The following is a 19430-nucleotide window of genomic DNA, read 5'->3' as shown; positions in this document are numbered from 1 at the left end:
AAACAGCAAGACTTCCTCTATCTAACCACCTGTCAACAACCATCAGCGAAGTAATCCAGTTCAGAAACAGAGAGAAGAGCGTAAAGGAAAATGGAGTGAACCCAGCTGTTTCACTTTCTAAATGTTAACATCGCTCAGAAACAACAGACAGTGCATATGCGAAAGCCTCACACTGGTGGCCTTCACAGCCTGTTTAGGGAAGCCACAATCCGGCACACTGAAATAAACAGTCCTAAACAAGCTGACCGAGTACATAAACACCACAACGTACAACTTTTACCACAAAGCCACGCAGGAGAGGCTGAGATAAAGAGACTCAGAGAGAATCAACAATCTCCAGCCCTAATATGGGGGATATGTTTCAGAATATGTTGACAAGCAAGAAAAAGTATATTGTGACAAGTAAGAAAAAACATTATCGAAATCAAATATAAGGAAAACTGTCATACATATATAAAAACACACACATTACATGTTAGTAAAATGGTAAAATGTGTGTGTCACGTGTTTTTTTGGAAATTAATACAGTATTGCAAAAATCGTTGCAGTATTGCAATACTCAACTGCTAATATTTTCTCACATTTATTCAAAATAACAAAATAACGCCAACTGTTCACAAAAATAAGCATTTTTATGGCTCTTCTTTTAAACGTAGTGATATGTTTGTCAGGGCTGAGATTCTTAAATGTTCCATCGACAGTCTTTCCAACAAGAAAATCCAATAAAATGTTTTATTGTCTTCAATAAACAGCTGCATCAGCTAATATATTTATTCTAAAAGGAGAGGTGCCTAGTAAACTCGTTGGATGCAATTACTCTCTACATTCTAACATTAATAAACAAAAAGATTGAAACTATGTACTCGAAATAACACAATTTCAGAACGCAATTTATTTACATTAACATACATTAAAAATAGGGGTGTGACAAGATCTCGTGGTACGAGATCTCGCAAAATTTAAAACGGACGATATTTCTCGTCAGGCTTAAACCTGTCTCGCGGGGCAAAAAAACAGTTGAGTGTGGACTTTTTTAGAGGGATCTGGCAACCCAGTAGCAATAGCGATATAGTATGATGGCTGAGCAGTGAGAGCAGCTCTCAGCAGAAGAGGAAAATTCAGGTATTTGTATAGAAGATGCTTCTGCTACTTTTAAGTTGTATGTCTGGCTGCATTTTGGCTCCAGTGGAAACAATAAACGGTAACAGAGTGACCAACAAGACACAAACCATATATAAATACTGTAAGTAAATCCTACACGTGACTGTTTCATAGGCAGCTGTACTAATCTCTTAGCTCTGTACTGTATTTAAAAACATGTTCTGTCTCTGTTTCACTTCAAGCATAGTCTTAATATGACTGGTTATGGTTATGAATAGTTAAATTATAAGAGATTTAGGAGAAAAAAAAACACAAACCATAGTCTTAATATGACTGGTTGTGGTTTGCACTTATTGTTTGCACTATATATATTTTTTTCTTATTTCTGTTTCTTATAGAATCAATGTGTGAGAGAATCCAGTCTGTTAAGTTTATTATATGATTTTGTCAAATAAAACTCTAGTTTTCAAGCCATTTTTCATTTTTGACATTTTCTTTAAAATGTTTTAAATCTCGTCTTGTTCTCGTGAACCCAATATCGTGTCTCGTCTCGTGATATTAGTGTCTCGTCACACCCCTAATTAAAAACATTCTGTGCAATTGCACACTCTCACCAGAGAGGTCTCTAATAAATCCCTAATATTTCAGAGCTATTGTTTTTTAAAAATAATAATAAGATCATAGAATATGATGCATCATTCCTCTGCAGTGAAAGTGGATGTGACATCTGCCAGAGTCCCTGTCTGTTTGAAAGTACAATTCTAACCAGACAATGATAGTATGCACTGTTCACTGCGGGTGGTAATGCCTCATATGATGTATTCCTGGTACAGATTTTTTCCAGACTCGGTGGATCGAGGAACGGTAATGCATCTGCACCCACTATCAGACCTTACTCAAACTCCTTTAATTCACGTCGCCTTGCCATGAGCATGTTGGCCTGTACACCTTACTCTAAAAGATAGCACCTCACAACTTATACAGGTGTGGGTGTTTCAAAGTTATAACCTAAGGTAATGATTTAAGATTCATTTATCTACTGCTATCCCATGAAATTTCAGTGTGTGTGAATATTGTGAGTTGGTCAGATTGGTCAATGTAGTGGGCCCTTATGGGTGGCTGCAGGGATTTACTGTAGGGATTCGCGTAGTGGGGGGCAAGAAGATGAGCCGAACTATTGGGGAACCATCGGCTTGGCATTTCTAAAAACAGCTTGGCATCTGAACCCCCACAGAGAGGCCTTGGATCCAGCCTGGGTGGATGAGCTGACTGGGATTCTGCCTGCTGGACGGCACATGAGCTCATCCAAGACGAATCCCTTAGCTCTGATAGGTCCCGATAATATTAATAGATCCATTATTGACCCACCATAGCTGGTCACTGACTCGCCGTTTTGTCTGAAACAGAGAGTTTCAAGACTAAGTTTGTCTTGCTTCACTTCACTAAACTCTCTGGGAACACAGAAGATGAGGAAAATTGCTGTGAGAAATGCTCAAAAAAGCATCAAATGCACAAAAGCATCAGTGTCTGATATCAGGTGCTGATGCTCTTGATCAAATCCACCACTCCAGTTCAATCCAGATACTGGCACTGCTGTAGTGGATGGTGTGCTGTAGAGGGTAACATCACAGCTTCCTTGTGTTGAACTAGGGGTCAAATCCCTGAACAAGCAACCACACCATTCTACACAAATAAAGATTTCTTAGGGTATGACTCCTAACACTACAAAAGAAACAAAAAAAAATTATGTAACAAAGTAATATAAGAAAAACAGACTGCTAACCTGTTTATCTGCTCCATAGAGTCTTATTCTATTCTCTACAGACAATGTAACTAATAGAACACGACTGCCAAACTATTGGCTCTATGCCTAACGCCAGGCGTTGGTTAGAAGGGTTTTAATCCCCGCAACACTGAGCTCTGGAGCAGTGGAACTGTGTTCCCTGAAATAATGGAGCTATATCCAATACATCTGGGATGAGTTGGGGAGTGGTGGAGAGGTGGTGATAATCAAACATCCTCACTAATGCTCCATTAGCTGTATGTGAGCAAATGCTCACAGCAATGATACAAACTCTAGTAATCAATCTCAATATTACGATTTATTACATCCACAGAGATAGCAGTGTTATACTCTGTTGTATTGTGTGATTAGATCCTGCTTTTATGACTGCAAATTTAACTTTTCTTGGAACCGCTTTAAAATAAGACTACCTTTATAAAGGGTTTATTAATGGTCTACAATTAGTTTATTAATTAATCATTATTAATCAGTTATAACACATACGTAGAAAAGGCAACAATGATCTGTTGTTTGCCAAATAGTGAACCCACAGCCATCTATACTGTTGCCCTTTCTACGTATGTGCTTTAACTGATTATTAATGATTTTTGAGGCATTAACAACCTAATTAGTAACTATTAATAAACTAATTGTAAACCATTTCTAAATCCTTTATAAAGGTAGCCTTATTTTAAAGCGGTCCCCTTTTATTTTACATTTTACATTAACTACAGTGAATAGTGCATAAAATACATTTTAAATCGCAACATATCAAGATGCACTGCATCTTAACCCCTGTATCATATGTATAGTATTGCATGGTCTTGGCAATACACAGTTCTAGCTTAACTATGAGTGGGACAATGCATCAGTATTGCAATGTATTATATTATTTTGATTGTTTTGTTTTGTATCATATCAATACGTGGTGTCAAATATGGATATGTTTACTGATACATAGACACTCTACAATCTCTAAGCTCGCCCCTCCAATTTATCCTACTAAATTTACAGCAAAAAAATCAGAGAATTGTCTTGCAATATGTTGAGTATTGCAGAATTTCAGTATCGTGCTCTCACCATTATCATGGGCAACATATCATAATAATGTATATTAGGGTTGTAACATTTATGATCATTTATGACCCAACATCGTGATGGATGGTAACCATCGCGATGCCACGCCCACTTTTTTGTTTTTACAGAAACATGCACTGACCTTCTTTAGGTCTCCTTCACCTAAAACTTGAGCAGGGATTGTACGGAAAATAATCAAATCAGGTATATAACTTATATCAATTAGAGTCAGGGATGAAAATTAAAATAGCCTACTGCTACAAATGTGCCTAATTGACTTATTATATTATTATTAAGAAATTATTATTTATATCTAGATTACAGCTTGTCTTCATTTTTTTTCTACATGTCTGTATTAATTTTAAACATTTCATGTTATTCACGCAAATAGAATAAGCCTGCTCCTTGTGCGTCCGGAAACTTGCTCATTGTCAGCCAGTGTTGGGCACGTTACTTTGAAAAAGTAATTAGTTATATTTACTAGTTACTTCTCCAAAAAAGTAACTGAGTTACTAACGGAGTTACTCCACTATAAAAGTAACTAGTTACCAGTAAAAGTAACTATTGACTTACTTTTTTACTCACCCCTTAAAAAATTTACAAAAGAAAATAAATTATGTAATTTCTATTATTATTACAAAAATAACAAACGAAAATAAACCCAAAATGTTGACAAAAATATAATCTAATAAATTTCAAAACATAGAAACGAAAAACGTTAAAATGGTATTAATATAACATAATATAACATAACAGCTGGATCAAACAGTTATAAGGATTTAGTGTCAGTCATAAGGAAAGCACTCGCGGCATTGCGATACAACAAAACAAAACCAAAAAACACTATTAAGTGTAGTAAAATGTATGGTATTAAATGGTATTAAATTCACATATTTATTGATATTTTAATCAAGAGAAATCAGGCAAAATGCGCCGCGCTGCACGCTCTCTCTCTCTCTCTCCCCCTCCCTCCCACTCGCAGCGTGGAGCTGAATTCAGAGCGAGGCTAGAAATAATATAACAACTCAGTTTAGTTAAATAAATTAAGATGAGTAAGGACCTGTACATTTAATCAAATATTGTCAAATATAAAAGATAGGTTGAGGTTTTGAGGAGCTGTTTCAATTTTTTAAATCTGAAACTGATTTTATTCTGCGCACTATTCGAAAACCTTTGACTGTGTTTTAAATGAGTTTTTATTTTATGTTAATTATAAACGATATCATCGTCTATTGCAATGTTTTACTGTAAACATAGTCATCTGCCAATTAAGGAGACATCGCCCAACCCTAATGTAAATCTTTAGACAACTTTTGACTCCCACCCCTAATTTAAACCACTCTATATAAAGCCTTAAAACGTCTTTTATCTCGTAAAAGGGTTCCAGTATAGGTACGAGTCAGGGCTACATAGAAACCAGTTTGCTTAGAGTATAGTGCACAAGCACAGCAGTTAATCTATCAGACAGTGACACACACACACACAGCACACTGAAAAGACGACCCACCTAGCTGCTGCTATTCGCTGTTCGCACACACATGCACACATTCATGCAGGGGTGCTCGCACACACATAAGACCCATTTTTCATCTGACCTTGGTCACAGGTCATCCGTTTTCCTGAGCTGCAGAGACTCGCAGCCATTAACCCTCCACCCTCCGCCTCCCATCACTCCTCTACATTCTTCACCCTCAGAGAATACAGACCAGACCCAGCCTATCAGCATTCAAACCCAATACCTGACCCCACTGCTCCCAGCCTCTGCCAGGAAGAACACACATACACACACATACACATGCGCACACTCTTAATTCAATGTTAGCACATATATGCACATACTAATAATACTCTACTAAATTAAATTAGTATAAAAATGTATAAAAATAAATAAATATTTTAAAATGAGTGCATTAACCCAATCTGGAGAAAAAAAAGTGTTTCCAGTACCCATCCAGCATGTGGTTTATCCTATCAGGCCATCATTAAGGCAAATCAGGATTGATTGGGATTATTCAAAGGTTATATAGTAAATTACAGGTAAACCAATGTGTTTGTTTATTTGGGTTTATTTTAAAGCCACTAGTCATTAAGTGCTTCTGTATTTCTTTTCTATTCTTCTTTTCTTCTGTTGAGTGTAACTTTGAATATATGTGAACCCTTTGGGATTACTTGGATTTCTGCATAAAATAATTATTAAATGTGTTCTGATCTGCATTATAACACTGGACAAACACAGTCTGCTTAAACTAATACCACACAAAAAAAATATGTTTGGGTTTACTGAACACAATATGTTAACATTCACAGTGAGGGGAGAAAAGTATGTGAACCTTTGGATTTAATAACTAGTTGATTTTCCTTTGGCAGCAAAAACCTCAATCAAATATTTATTTTAGTTGCAGATCAGACCAGTCAGAAGGAAGCTTGGACCACTCCTTTTTCACAAAACTGTTTCAGTTCAGCTATAATATTCTTGGGATATCTGGTGTGAATCGCTCTCTTGAGGTCATGATGCCACAGCATCTCAATTGGAGTAAAGTCAGAACTCTAACTGGGCCACTCCAGAAGGTGTATTTTCTTCTGTTGAAAGTATTCTGTTAGAACTAATTAAATAATTTGGCAAAAAATATTTTTATTTTTATTTTGTAAAACTATAATATATATATATATATATATATATATATATATATATATATATATATATATATATATATATATATATATATATATATATACACATATATATGTACATATATATACATATATTTACATATATATATATATAGTGCTTAAAACAATTACACAGACTATTTAGAACATTTAGTTTTCCCTGATTTTCTAAACTGTGATGCCAGTTATGTCCTAATTGTACTAAAAATTTACAAAAAATAAGTATATACGAACATACTCTTCCCCATCCCCCATAAGGGGAAAAAACCTGGAATCACACGGGACTGCACCAGCACAGTAACGCTGCTGCTCACCATGTGATCAAGAATAATAGGTTTCCTGACCTTTACGAAAACAGGAGAGATACATAGTCGATGTTGCTGATACAGAGAGAGAGAGAGAATATGTGAAAAGAGGGGGGAGGGGACGACAGTAAACAAGCCAAAAGGCTTCATTCCTGTTGCTAGGTGTTAAAACTGGCCCCAGTGCAGGATCTCTGTTATAAAACAGGCATTTCTGGCACTTTAACATCTTACTTGTTGGTCTGATGTTAAAGGAATGCAAACACTGCTGGTGTGAATTCCACTGGATATGTTTGCTTGATAATAGACCATAAATACTGGTTTTAGGAGTAAAAACCCTGCCAATAAAACACAAATATTACTGTAAAGTAGGGGTGGGCGATATGTCTCTAAAATAAGATCAGAAATTGCATGGTATTTTCGTGATAACGATACTCTTGGAGATCTAAATTAATGGGTTTTTTTCAGGAATACATTACTGCAACAAAATGAATATTTTCTTTTATTATTGCATACGATTTATGCCACACCTGAGATATTAAAAAATACAATAATTTGATCAGATTTGTAACAGAAGTCAAAGATACAGAATGTCATGATACTTATAATGCACACCAAATATCACCATATATCCAGGATTAAAATAAAACAAACGACACTGCACAAATTTAATATAACTCTAGTAGATATAATAAAAAATGAGGTGTGAATTTTTCTTTTGCTAAAAACAGTAAAAAATGTAGCACCCTGATGTGATAGTTAGGGGTGGGTGATATAGCATGATATTTTTAGGGTATAATATCGTTCAAGATATTCAAAAATGTTGGTGATATTATCGCGTACGATACGATATGGCACACCCCTACTGTGAAGTCCCTTGTTTCACGTCCTAAGAGCAATAATATAAGTTATATAAATGCAAAAGTATAAAAGTTTTAGTATCAGTTACACTGAAATTAGTGAATGCAAGTAAATTTGTCAGAATCGCTAAATTAAAAATGTTCACTAAAAATGCGGTCAATATTTTTATCACAGTTTACAGATTTTAGTCGATACAATATCATTTAAAATATTTAAATATCAATATAAACAAAAATAAAAAAAAAGCCACAGAACAACTGTCCAGAACACCCACAGCATCTGTCTGTATCTATACATTTCTGAAAAATGTATATGCCAATACACACACATCAGTAAGAGACATGCTGTAAAATATTTGAAAAATGTGTATAAATATCATATAGCTTTCATTGAAATAAATACTAAAATGTAATTATTGCCCAGCCCTACACTGGAATATTGAATTCAACACACTAAATGTTCCAAATAATGCAAAAGTACTATTTAAAGCAAAACATTTTTAAAAACAGTCCTTAGTCAAAAACACTATAATTTAAAATATTTTTTTATGCAATCCCCAGGCATCCGCAGACACACTGTATAGTTTTTGTTTGTGATACATTATAATTAATGCATGATGTCGAATTTCCATATATTTATTAAAACACATGCACTCTAAACTCCCTAAGACTCGACCCTCATTTGACTTACTAAAAAGTCACTGTTCCAACGGACACCAATAAATCCATAATTACTGGTATTTGATGATTTAGGAGAATTTCATCTTTTTCAGTAACACAGATGCTGTAAAGTATTGTAGAGAATTGTCTTGTGATATATCAATTATCACTGAATTACAGTATCATGATATCTTTATCGTGGGGAACGTATTGTGATATCATATGGAAAGGTACCCTGTGATTCCAATTCCTTTGTACATGTAGCAATAACATCACAATGTGTCATTCTGATTATTCTACAGCCTAGTCCAACACTGTCCACAGTCATGAGGGAGAGTGAAAGGGGTCCAGCGATGTTGGTGTGAGGTTCAGGCGACGATGGAGCCGTGTTCATCCATGGTTTGACAAAGTGACTTTGCTGGCAGGAGTGAACAGGCGGCCCACGCTATTTCTGGCAGCAGAGAGTGGGATAATGGAATCAAGCTGTTGGAAATGACTCTCAGCTTTGCACATGCAGGGACTTCAATAACAATTATGAGCCGGTGGTTGGGACACCGTCTCAAAAAGAGACAGAGGAAAGGGGTGGGGCAGAACTGATAAGAAATAACCATATGAACAGGATTAAAACTCGAACTAAACTCAAATCTTTAGGCTATGTATTGGTGCTGGATGATTTTTTTAGCCACAATGTCGATATTTTTCTAATTAGTCGATCCTGAGAGCTGATCACATCACATTTGGGAGTTAAAGATTGCAGCATCTCTGGGTGAGGAACACTCTAGGGACTATTCATGTATGCAGAGCTCTCAAAACAAAAAAAACATTCAGTCTTGGTTTGGCTCCCCTCCATCATATTTTTGAGTATAAGAACTTTTAACACAACTAACTGGAAACCTCTCTCTCGAGATCTCTACATCATTCAAACCCATACAGTGAGTATTGGTTATTATTAAAATATTCACTGAGGTCAAAATTTAAATTAAACAGAGGGCATTTTTCTTTGATACAAGCTGTTTAGTTTAACTGGAATAGTGTTAGAGTCATGTAACAAAGAATACATGAAGAAGAGTAAGCTGTGCTCCAGGTGGTCAGTAGTCTAAGGCACTGCCACTACGATCCAAAGATCACTGGTTCAAATGCCAGTTAATGCTGTTTGAAGTCAAAGCGCACACAATCGGCCATGCTCTGCGATACTCGATATATCACAAAACAATTCTCTACGATGCATCATGACATTTGTGTTACTGAAGATGATAAAATAAGCAAATACCAGGAATAATACATTTATTGGTGCCAGTTTCACAGAACTTCACAACCAATGTTCTTTACCACAGGTTTACCCTATTCATTTGATTAGTACCACCATGTGGAGTAATGAAGCAGTAACGTTAGTAAGTCTAATAGAGGGACGTATATTGCAGTATATTGATAATGTATCACAAACGAAAACAATAATATATATTGCAATATCAATATTCTGTCCCACGCAAAGTCTTCATTCTCCTAGTGTTGGGTTACTGCTATTGATAGGAGGAGGGCTAATGAATGGTTGGAGTAACTGGCCTTCCAAATTGGGGAGAAAATGGGATAAAATAAATATATATGAAATAAATTATTTAAAACTGGCCTTTGAACTGAAAAGTCATAGGTTCAGTCTCCTGTTAGGAACACAGACACTGTGATTAGGTCCTTGAATAATCTAACTTAACCACAAACATTTATCTAGTTGCTCACTACGCACCCCCAATTTGTGTGTGTGTGTGTGTGTGTGTGTGTGTGTGTGTGTGTGTTTACAGCCACATATGGGTTAAATGCAGCTGTTAAACTCAGCTGTATTGCTGCGTAAAGACTATAAAGTGTGCTTTCCTTTCCACCTCCAGCAGTCGTGGTACAGTCCAAATGATCTCAGGGGTTCAGTAAGACCAGCTTGAAGGAGCTGCAAAGGCCTCATTTGATTTTTAACACCGAAAGGAGGAGATAAAGAGAAATAAACAGAAAGAGGATGAGAGGAGAGACTCAGCATTAGCTCTGACATGGGTCTCGTCCTTGAAGCACTCAGCAACAGCTGGGAGAGCTGTGGAATGAATGCCTGCAGAAGAGTGGAGCCTGCCAGCGTCACGTCCAGTCCCAGATGTGCGATCTCACACAGGCACTGATAGCGTCCACTCTGAAGCTCGAGGGATCTAAACATTTTAGAGCTGTTCTCACAAAGCTGTCTGAGTCAGAGGCTGGGAGAATAAACCCATCCTGTAGTAAAAGTACTGATAATTCAGGGAAATGAGGTTCTGAAGCTGAAGTAAAAGATGCATAGCAGAGAATACTTTTGTACTTATATACATATTTATATTTAAGATTATCTATCATTGTTGTCCATTGAAAATGTGCATATCCAAAACTGCAACTTTAAGGGAAACGACAATCTTGTCAATGTAAAAATAAAGCCAATGTAAAAAGAGTTTATATCAGATATTTTTGGAGAATTTGTATTGGTTCATTCATCAAGAAATTTGATAACGTGTAAGGGAGACTTTGTGTGTACAAATTATGCAGTAAACTAAAAATCGACAAAGATGTACATATTTTTTGTTATCGGACAGCAATGATATACCGATTATATTTTTTAAATAATAAATGAATGATAATTGCTGTCTTGGTGGTGTCACTGAGTCATAAACTGCACTAAATGGCATCTGTACTACTGTACTCTAATCTGTACTACTGAACTAGTTAATGACTCAGAATATTTTCTAATAATTATGATCTACTAGTAATTAGCATTACTTCATCCCTAGACTGTCCACAAAGATTCTTCCAGTCAAATAACAGCACTATATATTTTTTTTATCAATGTGGTTTATTTTTAAAGCTCACCTTCCGCGAAAATCCGATTTTTCTTGTTTTTTGTGGAATACAGTAGGTCTCTCCGAGTTGAATGTGTACACCTGCACATTAAACTGTTTTGCAGCCCCCATTGTCTGCAGGAGCTAAGCAAAGAAATCCCCCCTCCCCCCCTCCGAAAAACGGGTGAATTTTGAATTATCTTTCTGCCTACGTAGGCAGAAACTCACAGACCAGCCCACCTTGGCTCGAGAAACTCCCAGAGGCGGAGCTGAAGCGACGCAACATCACCGCTTATCAGTTAGGAGGTGGGAGGCAGTGAGCGGCAGAGCGGTGGAGGGGCGTCGCAGTGCTCCTAGCCAATCAGAGGAGAGATATTTGCATGCTGTTTGCATGTATGAATATTCATGAGCAAAGCTGGAATCCGGTCATTTTGGACACACCCCTAAAACAGTCCATTAAAAAAGAGCTATACAGAGACACCTGAGCACTTTTTTTTTTACAAAAACGGCTCACATGTCATTCATTCATACTAGAGACCACAACTAGACATTTTAAAATGAAAGAAAAAACGACGGAAGGTGAGCTTTAAATAATTTACTTATTACTTGTATATTTATAATCACAGTTTAAACTGCATTAGTTATTTAGTAATAGGCTGATCTAACATCAGCAAGCATATTACTGATATTATTGAAATGTTAAAACCATTTAACCCCGCTGATACATATTATATTATACATATATTTCATCACCTACCGCAGTACAGCATATTGGATATTTGCTTGACTGATTAATGCGATTGAGCTGATATTTTAGCCAAACATTCAAGAAAACACAATGTCCATATATCGTAAGACAAGTCAATTATGTAAATATTGTAACAGGCCAAACATCAGGAAAGATGACCTAAAACTTTTTTTATACAATGGGTATGTTATAATTCAAAAAAGTGGAAAATATCTGAAAAGTTTGTTTTTTTACTTAGAGTACAATGGTAAATATGACACACTTAAAGACAAGCAAATAGAGAGGCTATCATATAAAAAACAATGGGATAAACAATCTGCATACAATTCATAACCACAGCCCCTATTAAATAACCCCATTATGTCCTGCTTGTATTTTTTTTTTAGCTGAGGGGTTCATAATTTATTCCGTATCAAAAATTGGCACACAGGTGCTTTAGAAACTGTTAGTTTGAGTCTAAAAATGAGTGTGTTAGATTACTACTGGACTTCTAGAGTCCATCCAGAGGTGGTCAGTAGAGACAGGAAGCTGCAGAAAGCTCACCTGAAGGCATCTCCCACTATCTCCACCTCGCTGTCCGTTGAAGTGACGTTGATTTCCTCGCTGGCTGGTACAGGAGGTGCAGGAGTAGCTTCGATTACCACAACATCTTCATCCAGCGGACCTAAAACACACACACACACATTTTAGTCAGCATAATATACTGCTCATTAATCACCGGTCTTTGCAGTATTACATTTATGACACAGCAGGTTGTCTATGTGCTATGAATTTTACTGGAGGCTTTTACTAGAGGCCTCCACTTGCCAGAGAAACAGAAACGAATCATACAGATGTGAGTAGCTGTTGTTTAAAACTTTCCAGCATGCTGATGCTGTTGAGTTCCCACACTTCCCCTTATCTAGGATATGCAACGCACCATTATGCGTATGCAAATGCATACTTAATGGCAGGTATATCTGTAGTCTAAGTGGAATATGATTTTGAGTGAAGTAGTGCATAAATCAAGTAGCAACTCCCATTTCAGTCAGTTATACCAAGATCTGCTCTCCATAATGCTTGAGATTTTTTTTAAATACATAATTGTGTTTTAGTAAACTGCTTTAGCACAAAAGACTGCAGATCTTGCACACTCACTTTCTAACTAATTCTTAGTAACATGTAGGAAGGAAGTTGCAACAAAAACAAGGACAAGCAAAGGAAGGGTTAGGCAACATGCCTAACATTTCCTTTTTTTATATATATATATATTTCAGTCAGATCCACATATATGCGTAGAGGTAAATACAATAAAAATAGTTTCATACTAGAGCTGCAAGGATTTGTCGGCCCTATAATCAACAATGTTGACTAGAAAAAAAATGCATTGTCTACAAGTCGTTAATGTATGATAGAGCGAGAGAGCGCACGTGTAAGGAAAAAAGGGCGAGCCACACACACGGTGAGAGAGTGACAAATCCTGAGCATCCTGATTGGCCTCTCCTCATCCTTAGTTGGCCAATGAGCCTTCAGTGGGTGGGACTTATATAAGAAAGTGAGAAAGCGTAAGCTGGCTAAGGGAGATACTGTACTCTATCCACTTCATTAAAATTAAGTTATATGTTATATTAACTACAGACTTGAAAAGTTTTTTTCTTACACAATAATTTCAGTAAGTTATCACTAGGGGTGGGTGATATGGCTCTAAAATAATATCACAATATTTCCTGGTATTTTCACGATAACGATACTTTTGGCGATATGACAAAACATTATTTAGAATTTTATTATTGCATGTAATATGATATCAGATGTGTAATAGAAATCAATGATCCAGAATGTCATGATGCTAATAATGCACTCCAAATATCTCCATATATCCAGGATTAAAGTAAAATAATTGATACTGGACCAATATAATCTGTCTCTAGTAGATAGATAATGGGAAATAAGAACAGTGTGAATTTTTCTTTTGCTAAAAACGGCAAAAAAGTAGTACTTTGATGTGAAAATTAGGGGTGAGTGATATGGCACGATATTTCAGGGTGTAATATCTTGGGCCTAAATGTTTAGCTGTCCTCATCAGTAGGAGTTACAAAAAGAGGGCATGACAAAAATTAATAGCGACTAATCTAACAAATAATCGATCATAATCAGATTAGTTGACTACTAAAACGGTCTTTAGTTGCAGCCCTGTTTCATACTCAAGTAAGAGATGTGATGCACAATATTTTTAAATGTCCCATCATTAAAATGCTGACACAGATGTACAAATGCACACAACACACAAATTTAAGACTACTTAGCACCCAGCCAACATACACCAGCAAAATTCTGTAGCAAATCACGCACAGCACACTCTCAACTGGCATCATCCGCTCAGACCTAGCAAGGAGTGCCAATCCATTTCTTGACATACAGACATGCACACATTCTCACACACATTTATACATCAGGGAAATTTTAAATAACCAATTAAAGTTTTTGGACTGTGGGAGGAAATAGACATGGACACACGAAGAACCCAAGAATGTAGTGTTAAGAGGTAAACATGCTAACCACTAGGGGTGTCACGATTTCGATAATTTATCGAAATCGATTGAAATTATGGCATGGTCTCGAGCCTTGAAATCAAAAAGAGGATCGATGATCCCTCTTGCTAAGCTACGCAAATGGCGCAGCACACTGTAGCCCAGGGTTTTTCAACAGAGAGAGAGCGGCTGCATGCGTGCAGCCCCGCCCTCCGATAAAAAGTTCCGTTGTGTGTGAGAGAGACACATACACGAGCCTCTCACACACAGAACAGCTGCCTTTCAACCACGGAGTGAGGTTGATTAAAAATTTTAAACTTATGATTGACTACACCTGTTGCTTCATTTGAATAAAAAAAAAACGTCACAAATACGCCCACACGGCGAGCCAGTCATCAGGTGTTCTGTCAAGTTGTGCTACCCTGTCAAACCGTGCTACTCTTGTGTGTATGTTTAAAGGTAAAAAGACAAAGGAAGCACAATATTAGAGCATGTTTCCAGTAAGAAGTTCATGTACTATATTTGTAAAGCCTAAATCACAGTTTCAGGATAAAGTTATGGTAGCAAGAGTTTAATAAACTCTGTTTTTTTATTATACTATTTTTTTATATACTCTGATATTTTATGATTGTTATTTTATGATCTTTATTTATTTTATTATTGTTATTTATTTTATATATATATATATATATATATATATATATATATATATATATATATATATATATATATATATATATAATAACAATAATAAAATAAATAAAGAAAATCGTAAAAAGTAAAAGTAAAAAAAAAAATGTGAGAATCGTGACCCTAAAATCGGAAATAAAATAAAATCACGGATTTAGAGAATCGTGAAACACCTACTAACCACCAAGTCAAATTCTGCTATTGGCTTTTGTTTTTTCCATGATACATGTCCTCTATAAATATTAATGTAGGTCATAGCTCTTCAGATGACTACACTACATCTGCATGATGGGGTTATTTCTTTATCCTAACATCACTGTATAGCGCAAACAACATCCAGCACAATACTCAGGAGTTCTCAACTACCCAGGGGGAAACACACCACAGGGAACAGAGCGACCATCCCTCCCTCTTCTTTAATTTCTCTTTCTCATTCAGTCACTCCAGCAGGTTTACACCTTCCCTCTTAACTATCACTCACACACACACCCTAAGGCCCCTGTGTCTGACCGGACGGATGCTGTTGTTTAACTGCAGCTGGTTTCAGAGCAGCTGTACAGCCAGTCTGTGTTTTGGTCCGATGAGTGCAAATGTAGGTCACGCAGATCTGCGCTCTTCTGTCTGCAGATGCTGACTTGTGTAGTGCAACACTGCAACACATCCAGCTCGCTTCTGATTGGCTCTCTGGCGCGCATTTCATGTCCCTGGTTGCACTTGGTGGTATGTCATGCTTCCAAATCATTGCCATTACAAATGCAGATTTCACATTTTTACATACAGAAGCTCATATAGTGAATCTAAATTAAATTTTAAGTAAATGTAATGGAAACAATACCTTTTGCATCACTTTAAATGGTGCTGTTTTGTTTGCACATAAAAAAACTAAAGTTTTTGTGTAAGATATAAAACATAATTTGTAATAAAGAATTGCCCATATATTTTTAAAGTATATCAAAAATATAAACTGTAAGGTGTTATCTTGTGAGTAGGAGTGTGTATCGACAACAACTTGGCAGGCTTACGATTTTAATTATAAATGCACAGGCAAAATCCAAATCTTATGAATGTTGATTTTTTTTTTAATCGGGTGTGGAGAGCTCATCCGCATGTTTGAATGGTTTGTCCTGTAGGAAACCGCATGCGATTTATAGAATTTAGAATTCTCGCAGGCCCAAATTCCAGCATCGGGTCAGTCAGGCTTCTCGTTCAGGCTCGGGTTTGGGCAGACAATCTAAACTCTAGTATGCAGAGCTATATTATTATTGTTATGAATTTTCCATTCTTTTAAATAGCAGGATACTTTGACTTTTATTTCTCTGTCTGCACCCGACCCGAGATTTCCCATCACTTTCCTCGGGCCGAGGGCTTCAGGAAATAGTCTGTGATGTAGTCTTCTGTTTTTAATACTATTTTTATTTTATATAAAGCTATGGCATGATAATCACCATATAGCTAAGTAACCAAGTATTATTGTAAACAAAAATGAAACAAAATAAAGAAAACCGATATTAAAAAATTCCATATCATGATATATGATTTTTCCCATCTTGCTCAGCACTAGTAGACATTCAGCGCTATTTATTTTATCAGGACACACCTTTATTATTGTGTACAATACGATATAGCACAATCCTAAGCTGGAATACATCCTAGAGAACATTACCACCCACTTAATGACTGTCACAGTAGCATATGGCAAGAATTGTCCGTGTGGACAGGCAAGCCACTCTGGCAGAAATCACATCCACAATCAATGCTGAAGAACCCACAGTTCAGCACAGCATTCATTAGCTTACATGGAACATGACAAAAGTCATGGGATACAATAATTTGCAATTTGCAAGCCAATGAATAGTAACAGTATAGAAAAAAGTTCCAGTGTTCTATAAATTGACTGTTTTAAAGCTCTTATTTATATACAGTGGCTTACATTCCCACTCAAGCTATAGATCTTTAGATCAAGAAGGAGGGTTGCAGAAAAGTCACGCCTGTGTGTGTGTGTGTGTGTGTGTGTGTTTGTACGTGTGTGTGCACAAGAGTATTAGAATGAGTGTGTTTGTGTGTGCCATGGGAAGTAAGTGGGTGGAGAGGACTGCAGTACTCTGGAGCCCCATAGGGAGCTGGGGGTTTTCCCTCAGGCTGTGCCCCCCTTTAGAGCTTCTGGTGGATGCCTTTTAGCCCACACCCTCATTCTGAAGACCAGGCAGGAGAGACTCCCACACATTAAACACTTAAAATATAACAGGAAATGTGAAAGAAGCCTTGGATCTTAGAACTGTTGTGTGTGCAATATACATACTATGTACATACAAACACGTGGGATGAGATAAATATACTGGAATTTTAAAATAAGACAACTATACAAACAGGGTTATATGTAATTACAAGCTAGTGGCAATTACAATGCCAGGCCTATTAGCATAAAACAGAAAGACCTCGTTGACACCTGGTCAGACCTTTTGAGAACCAGAAACATAACAGAATAAATCCAAGCCACATAAAAATAGGAGTGTCAGATAATATTGATATACTCTTGTAGTTATAATTGTTTTTCCAATACCTTATTGATTCTAAATAAAGAACAAACTGATTTTTAATTGTTCATTTGCACGGTAAGATTGGTGTGAGAAGCGGTCAATTTTATATTGTGTTTCTCCCCCTGCTACTAGACAGCAGTGTTGTACTCTGTCGTTTGATCCTTTTGTTCTGATTAGATAAAATATGATGTGTTTTTTTACATTAACATATTTGTTCTCTCTTATTTGATTGAAAAACCACAAAATACAGTTTATCATAATATAAAAATAAATAAATTAAAATTATATGTACGATTACAGTTTTTAAATTTGACTAAAACTATCACAATATACCATCTTGCTTATAGGATCGCAGTATTTCACGAAATATGCACTGCTTGAATCACATGTATAGTTTGACCAAGTTATTGCCAATACACAGTCTTACCTAAAAATGCAAGAGTAAACACACCCAAGACCCAGTTACCCCAGATACAAATCCAATCACCCAGATAAACCACTTCATGTTTTCCTCCATTCACACCTTGCATTAGCGTGTCCTGTGTGATCCACTCACTAACTGTTGCTAAAATGAATAGCACACCTGGCTTTTTAAATGAATCTTTTGTGAGCATCTTTGATCAGATTGCTTTAATTTCTTTTGCTGTAGGTGAGGGCAGTTACAGGAAGAGTCTCACATTAAAAAAAAAAAATCCTTATTACTGTGACACGCGCAGCTAACTTGTGATTAAAGGGGTGGGCCGATTTGGCCCTAAAACAATATCACAATATTTCAGGGCATTTTTGCAACAACAACATTCTTGGAATGACAAAACATATGACAAAACTAAATTGTTTGCAGGTTTACATGTAGTGAATATGCTACAAAGTAAATAGCAAAACAAATACAAAATAGCCTGCTTTAAAGTATATTGCAATATAAATGTTCTGGACTTTTTTATTGTAACAGAATTTTTAACGATATTACTACATGTTACAATTACAGGGGTTCTGAAGAGGTTAAGGTGGGCAGGGCTCTACAATAAAGTGGTCACACACACCTCTGACCACATTTAAATGTGATGAGTAAATGGACTACAATGAGTCCTCAAGGAAAGGAGAGGAGAGTGAGATTTAAAAAATTATAATACATTCGGGACTTTAGTTCATTTGCGCCCTCACCAGCATACAAACTTTATTAGATTTCCAGCACCTATTACACATACTAAATTTTCTAATTCTTAAATTGTAAATATTTTACAGGAGTATTTTATTCAGGTACCTTAAACATCAGACCAAATTAAACACTGTTCAGGCCAGTCCCAACCAATTAAAATGATCAAAAAATTAATACATGCATAGATATGAAATGCTGAGTTTAGTTATATGAATGTATGTATATCTGATAATGTATGCTGCACAGTGCCAGCAGATGTTAAAACCAAAACTACAGTCTCTGGAAACAAAACTTTCTGAAATTTGCATCAGTTCCCAAGAACAAGGCCCAATCCCACTTCACCCCTTGCTCCTACCACTTAGCTGTTTTGCGCATTTATTCCTAGAGTGTAGCAATTGCTGTGGTGATAGGGCAACATAGGAACTGCTTTTTGAACTTCTGCTGATGCAGCACTGCAGTGTAGCATCACAGAGCGCTTGGAGGAAAGCGCAGCGAC

At 36.4% G+C, this 19430-nt stretch overlaps 1 protein-coding gene across 5 annotated transcripts in view; it reads right to left on the bottom strand.

Annotated features, from left to right (window-relative positions):
• Window positions 1-19430, bottom strand: part of rnf111 (ring finger protein 111) — a 73399-nt gene that overhangs the window by 36589 nt on the left and 17380 nt on the right. For all 5 annotated transcript variants that reach the window (XM_049471129.1, XM_049471130.1, XM_049471128.1 and 2 more), the window contains exon 3: window positions 12585-12705. In XM_049471129.1, coding sequence (XP_049327086.1) covers window positions 12585-12705 — 121 coding nt within the window. The remainder of the gene's footprint in view (window positions 1-12584; window positions 12706-19430) is intronic.

The sequence above is a fragment of the Astyanax mexicanus genome, chromosome 23 (genome assembly GCF_023375975.1).
Source record: "Astyanax mexicanus isolate ESR-SI-001 chromosome 23, AstMex3_surface, whole genome shotgun sequence".
Classification (NCBI taxonomy): Eukaryota; Metazoa; Chordata; class Actinopteri; order Characiformes; family Acestrorhamphidae; genus Astyanax; species Astyanax mexicanus.
The sequence above is the reverse complement of the archived record's forward strand: the minus strand, read 5'-3'. Positions and strand labels throughout refer to the sequence as shown.